Here is an 18,002-nt window from a genome sequence, read left to right as displayed (position 1 = left end):
ATTTGCTTAAATCTGTTCAAGGCTGACATTCTGAAGTTTTAAACTGGACATAACAGTATTTATAATGATAATTGTGCAAGTCTAATATGGCTCTTTGTAAATGAAATTTCTTTTATGAATACAGTTTAAAAAAACATAGCTTTTAAAAAGCTTAAATGTATTCAAGTGAACCTTTATTTTAGTGCTTTTATTTGTCTTTGTTGGGAAGAGAGGACTCAATTATACCGAAAAGTAACGACTGTCATTTCATTACTCTGAGTAAGGCTGCTTCCACATCCTAATGGGCCTTCCTATCTACCTTTAGACTGAGAATGTCAGTCGTGAGCTTAGGGTTTAAGCGAGCATCACTTGCATGATTAGTCTGTGTGTCCTGAGAGCTTTGCTTCTCTGTGCCAGTTCAAAGTAACATTTTTGCTAAGAACACTTAAGATTAACTGACATCAGTTATGTTTTGGTTACCTAGTTGTGTGTAGTATATCTGAGACCAAAAATTCTTTAAATTACTGAGCTTTTAAAATACAGACCCTCAGTCTGAAAAGCCAGAGAACATTTTTGTGTTCCAATCCCATCATAGCTGGTAGGCAAGTTCTTGTGCACACTTTTCCCCCTCTGACTTTAGCATGTGGTGTGTTTGAAATATTCCTTTTCTGCTTCCTGATTCCAGTGTCAACACTATAAGTAGACTGGAGCTGTGTTACATATTTTAGCTACTCGGTCTAATAAAGTATATAGGACCTCTTTCTGGTACCTTCCAAACTAAGCTTACATGCAAAGGGTATGTTAGTCACATTTCATGTCTTTGAACATATATGGTGTTGTGAAACAAATATTCTTCCTACACTAGAGAAATACGGTGCTTCAAGCCTAGAATATTTGAGCAACAATTCAGTCTGTTCTTAGCCATCAAACATTTTGGCACGGCTCATCACTCCGTTGTTATTTTCTTGAGGAAAGTCCATTTTGTTATACTTACAGCATATGTTCCGGTCATTGAAAACCAAACAATTCCTGAGAGTTGTAATACAATGGCAGTAGCTTTACAAAATAGTCATTTGCTGCAAGGACTTTACTTAGCCAAATTACTGCTCACTGTAACCCTCACAGAGCTTTTGGCTTGCTCTGTGACCCTTGCTAAGGAGTGTGGTACCTTGAAGCACTTGTTAATCAGTTACCCCTCCTGCTCCCTGCACCTGTGAAACACAGTACTTGCTAGGTGTTTGAAGATTTTACCATCAATGGGCTGAGGTTAGTTGTGTTATTTGTGAAATAAGTATTTGGTTTATAAACCTTTTTTTTTTTTTTTTTTGGCTAGTGGCACCCAGGCCCCTGTGCAAGATACAATATTATCTCCCTTCATGTTAGAGGAGATGTAGTATTTAGAACACTCTGAGATATTATGTTTATGTTCCTGAAACTATCTTGCTCGTGTTCAAGTTACTAATTGTCTAAATGTAAGTTTTCAATAAACGTATTTCTCTAGAGCTGGTTTTGTACTGTGTGGTTCTTTCCTTAATTATGCACTGTTGAAAATAATCACCTTCTTCCTTACTCCCTCATTTATCCAACCCATGCTTCCCTTAAGTTGAACATTTTCCAGTACTCTTACAAGTTTAAACACTGCATTTATTTAAAAAAAGAATTAATTCTTATTGCTTAGACTTTTTATTAGCTAAATGAAGAGGCTCATACAGGTAGGGTACTTGTCGAAGCGGAATACTTTACTTCATCTCGCAGTGCTAATCCTGTGAAGTTGTCCCGTCTAGCTGCATACTCCCCAACATTGGCTAGCCCTGGTACCACGCAGCAGCTCAGAGCACTGCGGTAGATGCTCATGTCATGAGCGTCATACCACTCATCGGTCTTTTCATCATAGCACTCAACATTAAAGGTGGTGGTAAAGCCATTAAAGCCACCCACCACAAACAAGAGGTCGTCCACTACCTCGATACCAAAATTGCTACGAGGATTAAACATAGTGGGGATCGTGCGCCAAGTGTTAGCCACTGGACTGTAGGCTTCCGCACTCCTCAGTCGATTAGCTCCATCAAAGCCACCTACCTGTGGAGAGCAAAAGAAACAAGGTTGACTGCTACTCAGGCTTTTGTCCACTGAGGAAGCCCTTGTGGGGAGAACCAGGGATGCTATGCCTCTTTTCAAATGCTTGCCAATGGTAGGCTAAACATCTTGGCTATTAGAAAATCTAAGGGGGGCCGGGCGGTGGTGGCGCACACCTTTAATCCCGGCACTCGGGAGGCAGAGCCAGGCGGATCTCTGTGAGTTCGAGGCCAGCCTGGTCTACAGAGTGAGTTCCAGGAAAGGCAAAAAGCTACACAGAGAAACCCTGTCTCGAAAAACCAAAAAAAAAAAAAAAAAAGAAAAAAAAAGAAAGAAAAGAAAATCTAAGGGGGTCATTTTATCATCGTACAATAGAAACTCACTGCGTATACATGTTCCCCGTAAGCAATTACACCTATTCCGCTCCTCCTGCTCCTCATGGGTGCTATGACTGTCCACTGATTGCTCTCCGTGTTGTACACTTCTGCTGTAAACAGGCACTCGTTTCCATTAAACCCACCACATATGTAGACCTGTGTGGAGAGAATTCGCCAGTGTTACATTATACTGAGGAGTAGACAGATTCACGAGTGGCAGGGGATGCTCTTTTAGTGTTTGGAGAACTATCTTCTAAGGATGTGGAAAGGATGTAGCAGCTGTCCCAACCCAGAGCTTAGCCTGTGCTCAATGGTCTCCAAGTTTCAGGCCAGCTGGTAGACGTGATCAGGGACAACTTGTGTATTATTCTATGGTTGTCCTGGAATTCACCATGTAGACCAGGCAGGCCTCTCTGCCTCAGCCTCCTGAGATTAAAAGCCTGTACCACCACACCTAGTCTTTGCCTGTCCTCTTTCCACCCCACCCCCAATTATTTGTATGCATGCATGCTCCTGTGCCATGGCATACATGTGGAGGTCAGAGGACAATTTGCTAGAGCCAGTGATGATCTGTTATTTCTCCTAGATACCAAAGATGGAGTTCGGGTTATCAGATTTGATAACAAATGCCTTTACCCACTGGGCCATCTCAAAGGCCCAGGGGGCAGTTTTTGATAGATTTATTATTTGCACGTGGATGTTTTGCCCATATGTCTGTCTATACACCATGTGCGTGTCATGTCCTCAGAGGCCAGAAGAAGGTGTTAGATTCCATTGGAACTGGAGTTACAGACTGTCAGCTGCCAGGTCAGTGCTGGAATCTAACTTGAGTCCTCTGGAAGAGCAGCCATTGCTCTTAACCACTGAGCCATCTCTCTGCACTCCCCAGGTGCGTTTTTAATGCCAGTCTATACATTATTCCTTCTATATATGCATGAATTCTGTGTGTACATGAATGTGTGTATGGGTGCCAGCATGTATGTATGCATGTGGAGCCAGAGGACAACATTAGGAACCATCCATTTTTTTAAACGTGTATATTTGCGTGCGTGTATGTGAGTACATGACAGGTGCACATGCATGTGTCTCTGTGCATTTGCCATGATGCACACTTAGAGGTCAAAAGACAACTTCTTAGAATTGGTTCTCTCCCAATGTTGGTTCTGTATTGAACTCAGGTCAGGCTTGGTGGCAAGCTCCTGTGAATGCTGAGCCATCTGGATGGCACCGTCCATCTTTTTAACTGATTTATTTCTATTTGTGTGTATGTGTGTGTGCCCCCTTGTCTATATGTGCATCATGTGTATGTAGGTGCTTGCAGAGGTCAGAAGAAGGCATTAGATCCCCTGGAACTGGAATTACCACTGAACCCAAGTCCTCTGCAAGGACAGCGAGTGCTCTTAGCCGCTGACCATCTTTCCAGGTCCCCAGCTTCTTTGGTGGGTTGTTTGTTTGAGACCTGGTTTTCTCACTACCACTTCGTGGCCACTTAATAACTTGAGAAAAAGAGAGGAATCAGCCCTGTGCACCGCAGGTTTCACACATCCATGCATTAAAATTAGGATTGTGCTGGGTGGCGCCGGCACTTGCCTTTAATCCCAGCACTCGGGAGGCAGAGGCAGGCAGATCTCTGTGAGTTTGAGGGACCAGCCTGGGCTACACAGAGAAACCCTGTCTCAAAAAAAAAAAAAAAAAATAGGATTGCAAATAATGGGGAGGAGGCTAAGTGAGATGGCTCAGTGGGTAACAGCACTGGTCACTGAGGCTGACCTAAATGCAATCCCCAGGTCACGTGTGTGCCCACGCATACAAATAAATAATTTTAAAATATTGGGGAGGGCTGGGAAAATGGTTCAGTGGGTAAAGGAGCTTGCTATACATAGTGGGAGGTAAACACTGAATTCTGCAAGTTGTCCTCTGACCTTCCATGTACATATACCACAGAATGAGTTTACACACACACTAAACAAAAATGTAGTTTAAAAAGAAAGAGAAGGCTGGCGGTGGTAGTGAACACCTTTAATCCCAGCACTCAGGAGGTGGAGGCAGGCAGACGGATATTTGAGTTCCAAGGCCATCCTGGTCTACAGAGTAAGTTCCAGGACAGCCAGGGCTACACAGAGAAAATGTGTCTAAGAAGAAAAAAAAGAAAAAGAAGAAAGAAAGGAAAGAAGGGAGGGAGGGAGGGAGGGAGGGAGGGAGGGAGGGAGGGAGGGAGGGAGGAAGGAAGGAAGGAAGGAAGGAAGGAAGGAAGGAAGGAAGGAAGGAAGGAAGGAAGGAAGGAAGGAAAATAGAAGCAGAAGCTGGAGAGATGACCCAGTGGTTTATAGTACATATTGCCCTTGCAGATTACCTAAGTTTAATTTCTAGCACCCATATCAAACAGTTCACAACCACTTGTAACTCCAGCTCCAGGGGATTTGATGCCTCCAGAAAATATTTCATATCCTCACATGAACAGACACACACACACACAATTTTTAAAACTTTAAAAAAGCCGGGCGGTGGCCTGGAGAGATGGCTCAGAGGTTAAGAGCACTGACTACTCTTCCAGAGATCCTGAGTTCAATTCCCAGCAACCACATGGTGACTCACAACCATCTGTAGTGAGATCTGGCGCCCTCTTCTGTCATGCAGGCATACATGCAGAACACAGTATATGTAATAAATAAATAAATATTAAAAAAAAAAAAATTGGCGGTGGTGGCGCACGCCTTTAATCCCGGCACTCGGGAGGCAGAGCCAGGCGGATCTCTGTGAGTTCCAGGCCAGCCTGGGCTACCAAGTGAGTCCCAGGAAAGGTGCAAAGCTACACAGAGAAACCCTGTCTCGAAAAAACCAAATAAATAAATAAATAAATAAATAAATAAATAAATAAATAAATATTCATGTATGCTTGCATGTGTGCGTGTGTGTGCATGTGTGTGCACACGCACGCGCATGAAACAGCAAATATTAGGGAAGTTATGTCCAGAATGGGCATAATGGCTCACACCTGTAGTTACAGGCAAGGGGATCACTGAAGCTTCAAGGCTAGACTGTCTCAAAAAAAAGAAAAAATTGCCAGTCAAAATGGTGCACGCCTGTTGCCGGAGGGCTTCTCTCCAGGTTCCCCAAGCCCCGCAGTCCCACAATCCACATATAAAATAATCATTCAGACGCTTATATCACTTATAAACTGTATGGCCATGGCAGGCTTCTTGCTAACTGTTCTTTTATCTTAAATTAACCCATTTTTATAAATCTATACCTTGCCACGTGGCTGGGGGCTTCCCAGTGTCTTCACATGCTGCTTCTCCTGGCGGTGGCTGCAGTGTCTCTCCTCCTTCTTCCTGTTTCCCCAATTCTCCTCTCTCTTTGTCCCGCCTATACTTCCTGCCTGGTCACTGGCCATCAGTGTTTTATTTACATAGAGTAATATCCACAGCACTTCCCCTTTTCTTCTTTTTTTAAAAAGGAAGGTTTTAACTTTAACATGGTAAAATTACATATAACAAAACAATTACCGAGCAAGAATTATAGTTACAATATTAAAGAAGATGTCTTATCTATCTTATATTTGTGAGTTTAAGGTTTTATAGCTAACTTATCTTTTATCATAACTGAGGAAATTATAACTATCTAGTTTTCAACCACATCAAAGACCTGAGAAGGAACATAATGGTACCTGAGAAATGGTAGATGGATGCAAGCAACTTTCGGGAATCTTGCAAGAGTAGACCAAGACAGCTGGCAGCCTGGACAGTCACCTAATAATGTTTTTCAGCATTGTTGGTGCATTCAAATTGGCTACAGGCCTAGAGTATCTGGCAGACCATTTTCAGAAGCAGGATTTCTGAAAGACCATCTTACCCTGTCTTGGCAGAGTACAGTGGTCGCTTTCCTTGTGTCCCGCTTGTCCAGAAAGGACAGCATTGCATTCATACTGTTAGCCGTCAAGGCAAGGGCAGTTCTTTGCCCAGTAGGCCATTTTGTGCCAAAAAGACAAACTTCCAAATGGAAATGTCTTAGAAGCCCAACATTTTCTCGGGATCAATTGGTGCAGTCAGGAGCAATTGTGTCTCACGTCAACAGAATTCTAAGTTATTTAAATGCCATATTCTCTAGGTCTATGAAGTGTTTGAAGATTACCTATCTATCTGAAATATATCTATGTATACCTAGAAGACTTAACTAACATGGCTACAAATATGATTATCATAGATGACTAATTATTAATCTATTTTTAATTATCCATTACAATTTTAAATGAGTTACACAAACACAATACCTCAAACAAGAATAGAAACATATATATATACAGTACATATACAACAAAATTAACTTCAAGCCTGTATCAACAAACCAAAATCCATACCAATGCAAAACATTTTAAACATAAAATAAAATCTATACCAATGTAAAACATTTTAAACATAAACTAAAATCTATACCAATGTAAAACATTTTAAACAAGTTGTTCTTTAAAAGTAGGTTGATTAATCTATCCTTTTATCTTATTATCATCTCTATATCCTCCTATATATCTATATCATATCCCCTTTTATTTTTTAGAAAGAGATCACATTTATAATCAACCTATTTTAAATAAAAATATTGGTTTTTCTCTGTCCCACACCAGAGGGCTCTTCTGATTTGGGACACAAGAATCTCTTAACCATTTTTTTTTAAAGCAATATGTCTGGGTTTAGAGGGCGAGTGAGCCAATTCCACCTCTAAAGCCAGCTTGGTATATTTGGGAATTTGGGCGTAGCATCTCTTACTACTTCCTGCTGGAGGGGGGCGCTGTATCTTATGGGGACGCAAAGAAAACTTTAGGCCTATGGGGTAGTCCGTGAGGCTGTACTGTGTGAACCAGTTGCCTTGAAACCGTTCTGGATGTTGGATCATCTGGGCCATGGTGTCATCGGAGACCTTTCAGGGGGTCTTGGCTGGTGAAACCTGATGTATCTTAATCTGGAACAAATCCACAGCCTCTGGCTTTCTGTGGAAACAAAAGCAGAACCTCTTTTCCAAAGCAACATATCCTTAAATCCAAATTTTGAAGTCAAGGTACCTTTAAAATATATATTTTGGCATAACTCAACAGCTTTTGCAATCAAATGTTTTTCTTCAGTTACGAATATCAAAGAGAACATAATCCAGATTCTCTGTGTGGTAGCCATCTTTACGTGACTTATGTTTTATATTACCTTGAGGCTATTGCTTTAAACTGTACCATTCTAAGACTGAAACAGCGCTGTGGCTGCTGGCTCCGCCCACTTCAGCTTCCCAACATGGCGTGGTACGTTTTCCGCCAGCTCTGGGAATCATCAAGTCTCAGAAATAGTAGGTCTACGCTTTTATCAAAGCAGCGTGTAGCCCAGAAACCTTTTTTTTTTTTTTTTTTTTTTAATACTAGTAAAGACTAAATCTACCACATAGTGTAATGTGCCGCTGGCAGATGCCTCATTTCTGCCATACTGCTGGTCAAACGCACACGCCAGGAACCCGCCGGTGTTTAAACCTGTGTTTTGCAGCGTCTAGCTGCCCGTATGAGACAAGAAGCAGGAACCTGTTTTTGGCTCTGTTTAGAATTGGTTATTAAATATTTTCAGGTTTAAGGTGGAAACTCGAGCCGTTGGGAAGGAAAGCGACCACTGTACTCTGCCAAGACAGGGTGAGATGGTCTTTCAGAATTCCTGCTTCTGAAGATGGTCTGTCAGATACTCTAGGCCTGTAGCCAATTTGAATACACCAATAATGCTGAGAAACATTGGGTGACTGTCCAGGCTGCCAGCTGTCTTGGTCTACTCTTGCAAGATTCCCGAAAGTTGCTTGCATCCATCTACCATTTCTCAGGTACCATTATGTTCCTTCTCAGGTCTTTGATGTGGTTGAAGACTAGATAGTTATGATTTCCTCGGTTATGATAAAAGATAAGTTAGATATAAAACCTTAAACTCACAAATATAAGATAGATAGGACATCTTCTTTAATATTGTAACTGTAATTCTTGCTTGATAATTGTTTTGTTATGTGTGGTTTTGCTATGTTAGAGTTAAAACCTTCCTTTTTAAAAAAAGAAGAAAAGGGGAAATGCTGTGGATATTACTCTATGTAAATAAAACACTGATGGCCAGTGACCAGGCAGGAAGTATAGGCGGGACAAAGAGAGAGGAGAATTGGGGAAACAGGAAGAAGGAGAGAGAGACACTGCAGCCACCGCCAGGAGAAGAGCATGTAAAGAAGCCGGTAAGCCACCAGCCACGTGGCAAGCTATAGATTTATAAAAATGGGTTAATTTAAGATATAAGAACAGTTAACAAGAAGCCTGCCACGGCCATACAGTTTATAAGTGATACAAGTGTCTGAGTGATTATTTTATAAGTGGATTGTGGGACTGCGGGGCTTGGGGAACCTGGAGAGAAGCTCTCCAGCAACACACGCCTTTAATCCCAGCACACAGGACGCAGAGACAGTAGGATCTTTGGGAATTCCAGACAATTCAGGAGTACATAGGACCATGTCTAAATAAATGGAGGCTAGAGAGATAGATAGCTTAGCAGTTTATCTTTTTATCTTTTTTTTTTCCTGTTCTGGAACTCACAGTGTGGATGAAGCTAGCCTTAAACTCAGAAGTCCTCTTGCCTCTGTCTCTTCAGTGCTGGGATTGAAGGTGTGCACCACCATGACCAAGCTACACTTGCTACCCTTGCCAAGGACCCAGAGTTTGATTTCCAGCACCCATATGGTGGCTCACAACTATCCATAACTCTAATTCCGGGGGACTCCCTCTCCTGACCTCCCTGATGACCAAACATGCACATGATACATAATCACACATGCAGGCAGAACATTTTACATAACGAAGTTTTTATAGCTAATGAAAATACAATTGGCTAACGGAATAGCGCAGTGTGTAATGGCATTTGCCACCAAACCTGAAGACCTGAGTTTGATCCCCGGGCCCCCCCTGGTAGAAGGAGAGAATCAACTCCTGCAATTTGTCCTCTGACTCCCACATGTGCTCATATCACACCCCCAAAAATTTAATTTAAAAACAAATGTACTGAAAAATGTACAGATTTTTCTCATAGTTCTCTAAAAAAAAAATGCAGTATAACAATTTACATAGCATTTACATAATGTCAAATACTATAAGCAGTCTGGAGATGAAGTATGTGGAAGGAAATTATACAACAGTTTTCTTTGAGACAGAGTCTTCCTGCGTAGCTTGCCTCGAACTCTTGTGTAGCCCAGTCCGGCCTTAAACCCATAGCAACCTTCCTGCCTCAGCCTCCCAAGTGCTAGGTTTATGGGTGTGTGCCCCCACACCCAACTGCGCATAGGCTATACCCAAGCACCATACCATATTCTATGAGACTCGAGCGTCTGGATGTGGCTGTTTCCGGGGGGTGGGGTGGGAGGGGGGTGGGAGGGGGGTGGGGGGGTGTCATCCAATCTTCAGTGGATACGGAAAGACAACTGTGCTGTGGATATTGCTCTATATAAATAAAACACTGTGGTGATATTTTATTTGTACTGAAATGTTATTTTAATTTTATGTTAATAAATAAAGTTGCCCTGGGGTCAGAGCTATTAGAGCCATAGTAAGAGCGTGGTGGTTAGAAGAGCTAGGTAGATTTCTGTGTGTTCAGGGATACAGCCAGTATTGGAGACATACGCCTTTAAGACCTGGAGGGCGGTACTTACAGGCAGTGATGAGGCAGTCATGTGGTTGGGTTTACAACCAATGAGAAGGCAGAACAGAAAGATTATTTAAACAGAGACACAGGAAGTACCTCTCTCTCTCGGGGAAGCTAGGAGCACTGCAGGAGGTAAGATTTTATCTCTGAGCTCTGACCTCTCGGCTTTTCTCTTTTACATTGGCTCTGTGTTTCTTATTTTAATAATACGATTGGTTACATCTACAAAACACTGATGGCCAGTGACCAGGTAGGAAGTAGGTTGCCAGGCAGGAAGTAGGTGGGACAAGGAGAGAGGAGAATTCTGGGAAGCGGGAGGCTGAGGAGGGAGACACTGCAGCCACCGCCAGGATAAGCAGCATGTAAAGACTGTGGTGAGCCACCAGCCACGTGGCAAGGTATAGATTTATAAAAATGGGTTAATTTAAGATAAAAGAACAGTTAGCAAGAAGCCTGCCACGGCCATACAGTTTATAAGTGATATAAGCGTCTGAGTGATTATTTTATACGTGGATTGTGGGACTGCGGGGCTTGGGGAACCTGGAGAGAAGCCCTCCAGCAACACAACTGTACTGCCAAGTACATTATTGCCATTTTTGTCTTCCAGCCTCATCCCAAAAGGCAGAACAGTATCGGTCTTCCCCTCCCACCCTGGTTCTTTACCTTCCCGTAGAGTGTCGTGGCGCTTGCGTCACTCCGCTGCTCATGCATGGGGGCGATGAGTGTCCATTGATTGGTCTCTGGCTCGTATCGCTCGGCCGTGTTGAGACGCACATAGCCGTCAAACCCTCCCATGGCATAGATGAAATTGCTGAGGACTGTCACGCTGACATAGCAACGTCTGGAGTGCATAGGGGCCACTTGGTGCCACGTCTTCTTCACAGGGTCAAAACGCTTAACACTATTGAAGTAGTCCACACTATCAAACCCCCCGATGATATAAACATAGCCTTTCAAGTAGGCTGCCCCGTGGTAAGCTCGAGGACTTTCTTCCTCACAAGTGACATTCACCCATCTGTCTGCTCGCGCGTCGTATGCCTCAATGGCATTGGTGGGGCTTCCGCCACTCCAGCCACCAATAGCAAATAGAATGGCATAGGGCAGGCGGGGCCTGGTGAGTGGGTTGGTGAAGTCAGAATTGGAGGGTCCGTTCATGTTCAGGTCATACATGGCCTTTAGGGCGTTAATGATGACTGGCTTACATTCCTCACTGTCTTTGACATAGTCATTCATCTTAACATTATTCATGAAGTACTCAGCATGCATTAGGGCCAGGCGAACCTAAGAAGGAAATACAGAAATTTATTCAGATGAGGCAAGGGTGTCTGCAAGTCCCATCTCTTTAAGCTCTGCTTTCTGAAAGAGCAGCAAGTGCTCTTAACCTCTGAGCCAGGCCATTGGTTTGCTTTTTAAAAAACGTGTAACTCATAGATGTATTTGTCTTGAGGAGACATAACTACACATTCCTTGGCCCCTGGGTAGAGCAAAAGAAGCTGTGTGATTGGCCAGAAATTAAATATAAACCAGGATCAATAAAAATAAAGCTAGGATCAAGTGACTACAGCTAGCTGTGTGTGCCACTCTTGACTAAGTTCCTGTAATAGCTTGTACCTTGGTGTGGGGAAGAAGGTGAGAGACCTTTTAGAATTCTGCAGAATCCCCTGCTGCTCTCCCCATACCAAGAGGGAATTTTTGGCCAAGGAAAGAATTAGCAACATCAAGGGAAGAGAAAATTGCAGGCTTCGGAGAGAAGCAGGGGGCGGACGTGCCTCTCATTAAGCCCTGGGATCTGAGGCTCTTGGGGACAGTCCCTCTGGGTAAATGAATCAAACGGGAGCGATTAAGCATTTGCAAAGAATAACTAAACTTGACCTTAGGAAGCAAAACTGAAATATGTTGCTTCCTGTTCTGGGGGTCGTGAGAAATCCACTTTAAAATGGCCTCAAACACAGCGTCCTCCTGCTTCACGTTGAGCTCATCTTTCTCGATGATGTCCTTCAGCTCAGTGACGGAGAGCTCCAGAAACTCCGCCGAGACCTTCACCATCTCCTCGAAGTTGTGCAGGATGAACATGTAGGCCTTCTGCCTCAGCTCAGGGCAGTAGTAGTAGTCCGTGAACTTGCAGATGCCGATGCAGTTATCCAGACACAGCTCCGACTTGAGGAACTCACAGCAGCCCCTGACAATCCCCATGATGTTAAACTGGTCGGCAGCAGCCAGCAGCTTCTCCACGTTGTCGGGGGTGATTGGCACGGTCCGAGTGTACGCATACTCAATAATTAGTTTCATCATGTCGGGGGAAATGCCAGGAATGTTGTAAACCTTCTTCTCAGTGTTGTTCCAGCCACTTGTAAACAAAGCTCTGGGCGGAAAAACCAAAGACGAGAGAAATTAGTAGCACAGAAACATTCCCCTCCTGGAGACCACCCTCACCCCGACCCCTGGCCCCTTTGCTTCCTGAGGGCTTGGACACACTCCAAATGTTGTCCGGTAAGTATGCTGGCACTAGACTGGCCTGAGGGAGTGCATGAAGGATGGCTTTATACAGTGGGTGTGAAAAGTGCCTTTCCAGGAACCTCCTGTGGTCACTCTGTCTTTACCCTCTTTTTTCTTTTCTTTCTTTGTATTTTTTTAAAATTTTATTTATTTTTTTCAGAGCTGAGGACCAAACCCAGGGCCTTGCACTTGCTAGGCAAGCGCTCTACCACTGAGCTAAATCCCCAACCCCTACCCTCTTTTTTCAAGGTGTGTGTGTGTGTGTGTGTGTGTAGGTATACTAGCCTGTGTTTGCATATATCAAGACCATAGATCAGTGTTGACTGTCTTTGCTATGTATGTATGTATGTATGTATGTATGGTTTTTTTGTTTTGTTTTGTTTTGAGACATGGGTCTCTCACTCACACTGGAGCTCACCGTTTTGACTAGACTGGCTAGCCAGCAAGCCCCCAGGATCAGCCTGTCTCCTCCTCCCAGCACTGGAATCACAAATGTGTGCCACTCTGCTTGTCTTTTATATGGTTCCTGGGGATCCGAACCCAGGTCTCCCTGCTTGGGCAGCAAGCCCTCCACCCACTGAGTCATTTCCCCAGCCCACCTCCCTTTTTTCTTTTCCAGTTTCTGGATGGAGAAATTGAGCTCTGGAATGAAAATAAGATCAAGACCCGGGTGTGGTCTGGAGAAATGCCTCAGTAGTTGCTCTTGCACGGGACCAAACAACCACACGGCGGCTCACAACCATATATAACTCCAGTTCCGGGGAATTCAATGCCTTCTTTTGGTTTCTTCAGGCACCAGGCATGCACATGGTGCACATACATACACACAGACCAAACATTCATACCCATAAAATAAAAAGTAATTAAAAAAGAAGACCCAGGTCCTGGAAGATAGAGATGACCCAGCAGTGAGCACTTGTTGCTCTTGCAGAGAACCTGGTTTTCAGTCCCAGCACCTACGTGGTGGCTCACAACCATCCTAACTTCAGGTCCAGAGAATCTGTAGCCTTCTTCTGGCCTCCAGACACCAGGCACACAAGTGGTTCATAGGCCTACGAGCAGACAAAACATTCATACAAAAAATTAAATCTAAATCTGCCCTAACTCACTGCCCACCACATCTCCCATGTGTCTAGACAAGCCAGCTCAGTCCCAGAGCGATCCTTACAAAGAGCTTATATAACTCGCCTTTGCCTTCAAAACCTTCCCCTGGGGGCTGGAGAGATGGCTCAGCGGTTAGGAGCACTGGCTTCCAGAGGTCCTGAGTTCAATTCCCAGCACCCACATGGTGGCTAACAGCCATCTGTAATGAGATCTGGTGCCCTCTTCTGGCCTGCAGGCATACATGCAGGCAGAACACTGTATACATAATAAATAAATAACTTAAACAAAAAAACAAAACCCTTCCCGACATCGTTGTTAAGAGGGAAATGCCAGAGCTAAGAACTGCAGAAGCTGGTGAGCTCTGGGTATCTCCACCTTCTCCTTCCTCTGTCCTGAGGGCTGCTTAGCTATTCTTTGTGCACTGGAGGTAACTCCGCCTCCTTACTATGCTCCTTCTGCCTGGAAGGATTCCCCAAGACTAGGCATTCCATGTCCTAGTCTCCTTGGTAATTCAAGTATTGCCTTGTCAGCAAAGCCTTCTCTGATAATCTTTTTTTAATTAAGTTTATTTATTTGCTAGCGTGTGTGTGTGTGTGTGTGTGTGTGTGTGTGTGTGTGTGTGTGTTCCTGTGCATGAGTGTTCGGTGTGGAAGTTGGTGCTCTTTCCACCTTGCAGATCCCAGGGATTGAACCCAGGTCATTATGCTTATCAACAAGTACCTTTACTAGGGACTCATCTTGATGGCCCCTGACAGTCCTATATGTTTTTTAAGATTAAAAAAAATTGTTTATGTGTATTGACTACTTGGTAGTACACACCTTTAATCCCAAAACTCTGGAGGCAGAGGCAGGAAGATTTTTTAATTCAAGGCCATCCTGCACTACATAGTGAGTTCTAGGACAATCAGGGCAACATAAAAACTTTGTCTCAAAACAAAACAAAACAAACAAAATGAAAAGAAAGGAAAAAGTAAGCCTCCCGAGGACAGGAATGTTCACCTCTGTATTTTCTTTCCAATTTCCAGAATATCACTAGTCAGAAAATAAGCAACAGAAGACCACAGCCATGTCAGGTTCTCTACGTGACTAAGTACATGTCTTAAGAGGCTTGAGGACCAGTGGGCTTCGGCATCAAACTCTTCCTCAGGATCCTGGCTTGCCGACCACAGTCTCTGCCAAATGCAGCTCAATGCCAGTTCACCTCTTGCTCTCATACTGCCCCAGGAAACAAGGTTTGTCTTTACATGTCTCAACGATGGAGAGGGCAGAGTGTCAAAGGAACAGTTTGTGGCATTTTAAAACTGTATTCAAGCAGGGTGGTGGTGGTGGTGGTGGTGGTGGTGGTGGTGACGCACACCTTTAATCCCCACACTTGGGAGGCAGAGGCAGGTGGATCTCTGTGAGTTTGAGGCCAGCCTGGTCTACAGAGTGAGTCCCAGGACAACCAGGACCACACAGAGAAACCCTGTCTTGGAGAAGAAAAAAAAAAGTTAAAACTGTATTCAAATTTCAGGGTCCACAGATAATTTGTATTAGTCCTGTCTGTGTGTTTTTTTTTTTTTTTCTGGAGCTGAGGACCGAACCCAGGACCTTGTGCTTGCTAGGCAAGCGCTCTACCACTGAGCTAAATCTCCAAACCCTTTTTTTTCTTTTTAAGGCATGGTCTCACCCATGTAGCCCTGGAACTCCCTATGTAGACCAGGCTGGCCTAGAACTCACAGAGACCTGCCTGCCCCTGCCCTCCAAGTGCCAGGATTAAAGATGGACACCAACATGCCTGGCCCTGTTTGACTCTTCTTGACATAAGGGCGGGGTTGAGCAGTTTCAAGAGAGCATATGGCCCGTAGAGCTTAGGGTATTTTACTGTCTTGGGGCTGGAGAGATGGCTCTCTTTCCCAGAGAACACGGGGTCCCAGCTGAAGCGCCGACATGGCAGCTGACCACAGTCCAACTCCAGTCCCACGGGATCCAGTGCTCCCTTATGGTCTCTTCAGTCACTTCATGCGTGTGGCGCAGACAGACAGACATGCAGGCAAATATCCATAAGTAAAATAAAGGAACAAATGCAATTTTTTAAAAAAGACATTTACTATCTTTTTTGCTGTTTGTTTTTTGTTTTGTTTTTAGAGACAGATTCTTACTCTGTGCATAGGCTGGCCTTGAACTCCTAACCCTCCTGCCTCAGCCTCTCCAGTGCCGGGATTACAGGCATGAGCCACTATGCCTGGCTTACGGTCTTTCTGTAGTTTCTGTTCTAGAGTGTGGAATCAGGCATGTCCAACCTTTTAACCTTGCAATGCCACATTGTCACCTACAAAGCTTATACTTGAGAACAGCTCAAACCAGTTACAAACCAACCGACCCAAAGTCCTAGGGCTGCAGAAATGACTCTCGGTTAAGTACTCACATGGCTCTTGGAGAAGACTTGAGTCAGTTCCCAGCACCCATGTCAACTGCCTCTAACTGGAACCCGTTGCTCCAGCATCTGCATATACCCACAAACAGACATGCAAGGCATGCATATATACATAAAGTCTTTTGTTGTTGTTGTTTGGTTGGTTGGTTTGGTTTTTCGAGACAGGGTTTCTTTGTGTAGCCCTGGTTGTCCTAGAGCTAGCTCTGTAGACCAGACTGGTCTCGAACTCAGAGATCTGCCTCTGTCTCTGCCTCTGAAGTACTGGGATCAAAGGCATGCACCACCACCACCACCACCACCACCACCACCTTGCTAAAACTTTTTTTTTCAACTTTTAGGTTTTTGATTTGGCAGAATGAGACCTGCAGGCCATGACGTGGCCCCTCAACTGAACAAAGCTCTTTTTTAGGGTTAAGGGTTGGGGTTTTGTTAATCGGGCAACTGAGACAGTCGTAACTGAGACAGAGTCTTGTATGTAGCTCTCAGGCTGGCCTAGAACCAGTTACAAACCAACCAACCCAGGTTGTAGCCAGGTTGAACTTGAACTCATCTTGGTGTTTTGGCCTCCTGAGAGCAGACATTACAGAGGTTTGGCACAATGCCTAGCTCTCATCCATTGTGGTTTTTTCCTTCTTTGCTGTCATTGTTATTTTGAGACAGAATCTCACTAAGTTTCCTAGGCTGGCTTTGAACTGTTCATTGTTGTTATTGGTGTGGGTGGTCTGTTTGAATACTGGGGCTTGAACCCAAGACTTGGTGCATGCTGGACAAACCTTCTACTATTGAACTAAATCCCCAGCCCCCAAGGCCTTGACCTTGAGATCCACTTGTCTCAGCCTGAGTAAATGGGATTATAGACCTGTACAACCGAGCTGGGCTTGAATAAGAGTTTTTAGCAAAAGATGGACATATTTCTCCTGTTTTCATTGGGACCGAGAACCCTGACTTTTTCAGCTTAGAAAGACCCCATGCACTTTCTGAGTTAAGAATTGCAGCCAAAACTCCTTTTCTTTTGAAACTATTTCCTAGGTACTCTCCCCTTATGCCCTCCCCATCCTCTCTATCCTTAAAATTCACCTCCCTGCTTTCAGTGATCTCTACTGGGACTGGGCCAGGAGGGGCACCGGAAGCAGTAATATCACCTAGGTTAAGTCCAAAATCCACAGGTGTCCAACTAAAAGTTGGGGTGAGAATCGGAGAGAAAACCCCTGACCTGCCAAATGTTGACTAAAGACCAGTTTAAAACACATCAGGACACACACGGACACACACACACAGAGGCTCTGGCCCTAGCCCGTGGTTGTCTAGAAGGCAGCACAGCTAGGCTGCAAGGAACCCAGAGCTTCAATGTCCCTAACTTTAAGATGGTAAATGGGAAACTGAAAAGCAGATGAAAAGACCTCAAAAGGAGCCCTGTCTCCCCTCGGGCTTCGCTCGGGCCCCTGGTGTACCTAAAGTAGGAGCTGCAGCTACAGAGGATGTTCTTGTGGGCATTGAACTCGAAGCCATTGACTTTGATGACCACATCGCAGAGCTTGCCCTCAAGTCGGAGCTCATTGAAGATCTCACAGGTCATCGCACTCATCTTCCTCTCCATGTGAGGCTGGTGGAACCGGGTGGAGGCCGCCGTGTTCTCCATCTCCATGGCACCTTGGGACCAGGGGAGAGAGGCTGCTCTCCTGGGGTGTTGGGGAGGGTTCTGGGGGGCCCCTTTAGCCAGCTGTCGCTCCTTTTCCCTACTACATCTTTCATATAGGGACCATCAGGCAGCCCAAGTTCCAGAATCCTGAGCCGTGAGATCACTCAGGATTGTGCTCTCAGGTTCTGGAACCCCTCCTACCCCTTCTTCTTCTTCTTCTTCCTCCC

At 44.5% G+C, this 18,002-nt stretch overlaps 1 protein-coding gene across 1 annotated transcript; it reads right to left on the bottom strand.

The window, feature by feature from the left end:
* Positions 1–1,643: 1,643 nt before the first annotated feature.
* Positions 1,644–17,955, bottom strand: Klhl10 (kelch like family member 10). Its single transcript, XM_006992883.4, has 5 exons — positions 17,588–17,955; positions 11,993–12,482; positions 10,784–11,401; positions 2,439–2,588; positions 1,644–2,058 (listed from the first exon to the last, which is right to left on the bottom strand). The coding sequence occupies exons 1-5, from the start codon at positions 17,779–17,781 to the stop codon at positions 1,684–1,686; spliced, it is 1,827 nt and encodes a 608-aa protein (XP_006992945.1). The 5' UTR covers positions 17,782–17,955; the 3' UTR covers positions 1,644–1,683.
* Between the last annotated feature and the right edge of the window lie 47 nt (positions 17,956–18,002).

Source organism: Peromyscus maniculatus, chromosome 8 (genome assembly GCF_049852395.1).
Source record: "Peromyscus maniculatus bairdii isolate BWxNUB_F1_BW_parent chromosome 8, HU_Pman_BW_mat_3.1, whole genome shotgun sequence".
In the NCBI taxonomy this organism is placed as follows: domain Eukaryota; kingdom Metazoa; phylum Chordata; class Mammalia; order Rodentia; family Cricetidae; genus Peromyscus; species Peromyscus maniculatus.
Note: the sequence above shows the minus strand (reverse complement) of the source record. Positions and strands in the feature narration are given on the sequence as shown.